Below are 5,579 nucleotides of genomic sequence, written 5' to 3' on the forward strand. Positions count from 1 at the left end.
GAGCTGTTGGAGGACATAAATGAGACAACATATGTCGAATGTCTCACTTAGCGTGGGTGCCCTGCACATACGCACCAACTGTGTCCCCACCCCATCTATAGCCACACACCTGCTCATCAGGAAATGAGACTGAGAATATCCACTATCAGTGGAGGGACAGAGATAAACACTCTTGGCGTCAGTGTTACAAGGGCAGGACTGATGGATTGTCCTCAGGGGAGAGGGGACTAGTGTGGGGACATAACTATTGGGCATCATTTTTCCAGGACCCACTGGGTACCAGGCACTGCTTTTTACACACACTCATCTGATCCTCGTGGTAACCCAGGGGGTTGGTACTTGCAGCAGACCAAGGCTCTGGGTGGCAGGGGGGGACGGGGTCCCATAATCCCTGTCTCCTGGTATCCACACCCTTGTGTGATCGGTCCCCTCTGTTTGGATATGGGTGGGACCTGCTCCAACCAATAGAATATGATAACAGGTGTATTCCATGTATGCGATCACTTTATACAAGACTGTAATGACCTCTTAGGACCACCCCAATCCCAGGCCAGATGGACAAACACCAGGGAAGGCAGGCAGAGTTACTGTGAAAAAGGCTCAGGAGCTCAGAAGCTGCCCAGTGATTTCAAAGGTGGTCGCCCTACCTGCCATTTATTTCAGATCAGGAACCTGGCCAGAAATCACTTTTTGGTCTTCCCAGAGGAATGACATCATCTCAGCAAACAGTGTCCTGTGTGCTAGAAGACCCATACCTGTGGTTTTCAAAAGGAAGATGACCATTTCGTGGTGCATTCAGACAGAGCACAGAGTGCCTACCAAATGGCCTGCCTCCGGCTTCTGTAGACTCACGACAAAGCAGATCTGATAAGTTGGTGGGGCCAGGTGGACACTTTGGACCCTGTGGCCTAGGATGGACAGGCAAGATGGCTACTTGCCCTCCTTCCCCTCGTTTCTGTTACCAGAAGATTTTGATATCAAATATCCCTGGGGCACTGGTGCCTTCTCTGACAGGAGGGAGTTGGATTTGTCCTTTAGACCTTGGCCAGGTACCCCCAGGGGCAAGAGCCCACTGAGCTTGAGGGACCTCTAAACTCAAGAGAAAGTCTTGGCCTGGAGTCCTACTGAAGGAGTGGGGAGAAGTCTGTGCCGGCTCAGAATCTGGGGCAGGGAGGTCTGCATGAGGTCTGGGCACAGACCCAAGGCCGGGAGGAAGGTCGGGGATAGAGCCTGCCATGAAAACTGGGGAGGGGGTGCTCAGGAAGGGGGCTGCATGCAGGGGAATCGTGGGAGCGAAGTGAAGTGTTGATCTTAAGGAGCCATCCAGGCCCTGGGCACAGTGCCCTGGGGTGTCTCTGTACCCAGAGAGTGGCCTCTTGCCCCTTGCGGCTCGTGACCTTGTGCCAATGGGTCCAGACTGACCCAACTCTACCCGCCCCTACCCTTCGGCCCTGCCTCTGAAGCCCCCAGCGGTGGGAGGCCTCCCCCAGCTCTCGGTGGGTCCGCCCCTTGCCGGCCCCCTGCGGCTCAGGCCCTGCCCCTCCCCGCAGCCCCTCCCGCTGGCCACGCCCTGTGCGGGCCCCGCCCCACTTTAAGGTTGCTCTGCACCTGGGCGGCCTCACTTGTGTCTCCAGGCCCGCGGGGGATGCGCTCTCGCCATGGCCTCTGGGGCTTCTCCGATCCTTGGGATGCCCCCACACCGTCTGTGGGCCCGGAGGCCTGGCATCTACGAAGACGAGAAGGGGAGGACCTGGGTGACGGTGGTCGTGCGGCTCAGTCCCTCCCAGAGAGCTCGGAGCAGGGCCTCCCCAGGCGGCACAGTGAGTTGTCAGGCATGGGTGTGGGGGTCTGGGGGAGGGCTGTGCACGGGTGTCAGCCCGTGGGCCTGGCACATGCAGCAATAGGGCCCGGGACAGAGGTGAGAGGAGGCAGTTCTCAATTGTCTGGAAAAAACTGGCCTGTGCTGAGAGCGAGCACAGTGATGTCTATGCCTGATGCAGACCCCCAGGAGCCCCTGCCTGGAGGGACCACTGGTCTGAGCTTAGCCGGAGGAGATGATGCAGCCCTCATTGGGAGCCCAAGGGGGAGGTAGGGCCCAGGCCTCCCCCCAGTGCATGCTGGAAAGGCATCACAGCTGGGCTCTACAGGATGAGTAGGAGTTTTCCAGGAGGTATTGCAACCTAGAGGCAGCAGGTGAGCCAACCGCGTAAAAGAAACGTTGACTTTGGGTTCCCTATCTGCAAAAATGAGAATAATCTGCCTCCTTGGCAAGTGAGAGGCGGCTCACCAGCCGCAAGGCCTTGGGGGCGTTCAACAGATAACACCTTCCGGAATCCCACCTGGGAAACTGATTCCCGAGGCGAGGGTGGAGTTTAAGACCATTTAAGGTTCAAAAGCTCCCCAGGTGGTGAAGACAATCACTCAGGTTGGAAGGCATTCCCTGTAGATGAGGGCTTTAGATTCCAGTCCATCTTTGAGGGATATAATAAATACTTCCGTGCAATATGGTAAAAGCTTATCTGGGTATTAAAAATGCCATTTAGGCCATCATAAACATTTTAAACAATACAAAATTCTAGCAATCTTCAAAGAGGCTCTGCAGAAAATTTTGGGTGGAGAACACTGTAAGTCTTTCCCACACCTATGCCAAATAAAGCATGCAAAAAATTCTAAACAAAGTATTTTGGTAGGTTTTTTTGAAAACATAAACATGTTTTCAGTGGGAAAAGTGGATTCAAGTAACGTAGTGAAGGATGCAGTAGAGGCACCCAGAGAACGAGCATTTCCCCTTATTTAAAATAATTACTTCTTAGAAGTAGATCTCTATTTTCACATATAATCTTAGGATGGGAAGCAGCGTTCTGAGCCTGATCAAACACAAGGACCAGAAAACTTTCGGTAGAGGGTCTGATAGTAAACATTGCCAGCTTTGCAGGCCATACGGAGTCTATAGCAACTGCTTGACTCTGTCCTTGTGGTGAAAAACCAGCCAGAGACAATGTGCAAAGGAATGAGCTTTTGTTTATCTACAATAAAGCTTTATTTACAAAAGAGGTAGCGGGCCAGATTCGGCCCACAATTTGGTGATTGATACCTGATCTAAAGCCAGAATCCAAAGGGAAAGAGATTTCACCATGTAACTAAAAGCATTTCCTCTGCCAAAAGAACCCATACAAAATTAAGACAACAGACCGAGAAGAGTCATTCGCCATATGTATGACTGATAAAAGTCCAGTATCCTTAACTCGTAAAGATGCTCCTCACACACAAAAAGACAAATCCTCCGATAAAAAAAACTCTGTAAGGAACTTTCCATTTTGTTGCATGACAAAGGGAGCTTTGGTTATAGTTGTTGGTGATTTTCCCACTCGCTTTTATACCTTTCTGTATTAGCCAAATTTCATTTTATTTTTTATGTTTACAATAAGTACGTGAATGCCGTGATCAAATATGATATATTTTGGGGGGAAACCCATCACTCCCAGATCCTAAGGTGTACAGATACTTTATTTTTGGAAAGATTGAAAAAAACTGTAGAAATGGCTGAGACAGAGGCCTAAGCATATAATCAATTGCTGATGGGTGGGGAGAGTGGCTAACTTTTCACGGGTACCGTGGGGTGTGGTGGGGTGCAAGTCAGCGGGAGGACCGTACTTGGGGGATCCAGGAGAGAACCAGTCATCCCACATCCAGATGACACCCCCAAGTGCCATGCCAGGTGCCATGGCTTTAGGTGTGGGATTCTGAAAATATTCACATCTGACAGGGCAGTTTGCCAGCTGGGCCCCGCATCCGGGACTGTGTGTGTTTGCGTGCAGACCAACCATTGGGGGAACCCTGCCCCTGATGTGCCCTTCTCTCTGGTCCCTTCAGCATGAGCCTGAGCCCAGCATCACAGTCCACATGTGGCAGATGCCAGTGCACCCCCAGGAGCCCGTGTCCCCCAGCCAGCTGACCCTGTCCCGGCTGCCCCTCGTGTGGCAGCTGTACTCTGGAAGAAGGTACAGAGCAATGGATTCCAGGCTCTGGGAAATAGTGAGCCATGGCCAGGCAAGTGTGTGGTGGCCCCAGGAGAGGGTGATGAGTGGCCTGTGGTCACTGCATGTGTGCAAAATGAGGCAAAGGATGGAGGGACCGGACTACTGAAATCCACAAACCCGTGTTTCCATCTGCTTCAGGCGGATGGACAAGCATTTCCTGGGGACTCTGACCACTGCTCCCTCTCCTGCAGATCGACTCCACAGAGGAGCTGGTCCTGACAGAGCTGCCACCAGGGAATGGCTGACCGCAGAGAGCGGCTCACAGGCTGGTATGTTGGGGTCCGTGTCTCTCGGTGTGGCAGTCAGACAAAGGCAAGGCGGTCTCTCTTCTTTACAGGAAGGCAGTGCTTGTTTCCCTTCCCTCATGCTGTTCCTTGAGCTTATCTTCCACAGCCACCCCGTCACCCTCCTCCCCTGATCCCTTAGATGTGTTTTTCACTGTGGGCAGGTCCCCCACCTTCACAAAGCATGAGATCTCACCAAATAATAGTCATCATGTAATCTTTGTAAGAATTCTGTGAGGTGTATGTATTGAAGTGCCACTCTCCAAAGGAGAAAACTGAGGGTTGGAAGGATTTCCCCAAGACCTGGAGCCTGGAAATAGTAGCAGTGAAGCTCACATCCAGTGAGCATGATCTCTTGGTCTGACCATGGCCCTGGGGTGTCACCAGTCTCATTGGTGGCAGTGGCCTTCAAGGACCTGCCTCCTCCCTGACACTAACCAGGATAGGGCCAGTTGCCTTGGAAGGACTGGAGCTGAGGGTTGCCCTCCTGTCCCTGGGTCCAGCTTGGGTTGGGCGCCCCATTCCTCCATGGTTCTCTGTCTCCTTCTGTCTTCTCCCAGGTCTTGCCGGCCCTATGGATCTTCAGTGAGGACCTTTTCATACCTGCCCTTCTGTTAGCACATCTAGCATGGCCTCCCCAGGGGGAAGGAGGCAGCTGGGCCCCTGCCTACTCTGCTTTTCTTGTTGTCGTCAGCTGTCCTGCTCTGCTCCACACTCAGTGACTTGCTGGACGGACCCCCATCTGTGTGCTGGGCTCAGCTCCCCCACTGGCTGCGATCCCCTTCCCTTTGTGCCCTTTCCCCTTTGTGCCCTCATGCCGGCCTTCCAAGTGCCCCTTCCCAGATCCCCATCAGGCCCCCTCCAGGCACTGGCCCGGTCAGACCCCCGGCCTCCAGTGCAGCCCATGATTGTTACTTGCTGTCAACCCACTCCATGTCAGGCAGGGAGTGACTCAGTTTAAGAGCAGGCCTCAGAGGGAGCCAGGTCTGGACTTGGGACTCAGATGGGCATCAGTTCTGCTGGGCTGCTGGCCTGAAGTAGATGGAGTGCTGGGCAGGCTGTCCACTCCTGGTCCCAGGCAGCCTGCACCAGGGGCTGTGCGCAGGGATGGATGGATTTGGCCCACGGCTCTCCTGCTTCTTCAGTCCTTTGGCTCCTGCGTGTGATGCTGGTCCATGAAGTTTCCTCCCCATACTGGTTAATTAAACTTCATTGCTTGTTGTCAACTTTTGTGCTGAGTCAGAGCTTAAACTGG

The 5,579-nt window shown here is 53.2% G+C and overlaps 1 protein-coding gene across 1 annotated transcript; it reads left to right on the forward strand.

Annotated features, from left to right (window-relative positions):
• The first annotated feature begins 1,655 nt into the window (after window positions 1-1,655).
• TCL1B (TCL1 family AKT coactivator B) lies at window positions 1,656-5,074 on the forward strand. The gene is made up of 4 exons (XM_042940701.1): window positions 1,656-1,820; window positions 3,874-4,001; window positions 4,232-4,309; window positions 4,885-5,074. The coding sequence occupies exons 1-3, from the start codon at window positions 1,659-1,661 to the stop codon at window positions 4,257-4,259; spliced, it is 318 nt and encodes a 105-aa protein (XP_042796635.1). The 5' UTR covers window positions 1,656-1,658; the 3' UTR covers window positions 4,260-4,309; window positions 4,885-5,074.
• The last annotated feature ends 505 nt before the right edge of the window (window positions 5,075-5,579 follow it).

Source organism: Panthera leo, chromosome B3 (genome assembly GCF_018350215.1).
Source record: "Panthera leo isolate Ple1 chromosome B3, P.leo_Ple1_pat1.1, whole genome shotgun sequence".
Lineage (NCBI taxonomy): Eukaryota > Metazoa > Chordata > Mammalia > Carnivora > Felidae > Panthera > Panthera leo.

Excerpts from the sequence above, each read along its gene's own strand:
- TCL1B (XM_042940701.1), top strand. The coding sequence starts at position 1,659 with ATGGCCTCTGGGGCTTCTCCGATCCTTGGGATGCCCCCACACCGTCTG. Across the intron at positions 1,821-3,873 it reads GGGCCTCCCCAGGCGGCACA|CATGAGCCTGAGCCCAGCAT; the intron begins GTGAGTTGTCAG and ends TGGTCCCTTCAG. Across the intron at positions 4,002-4,231 it reads CAGCTGTACTCTGGAAGAAG|ATCGACTCCACAGAGGAGCT; the intron begins GTACAGAGCAAT and ends CCTCTCCTGCAG.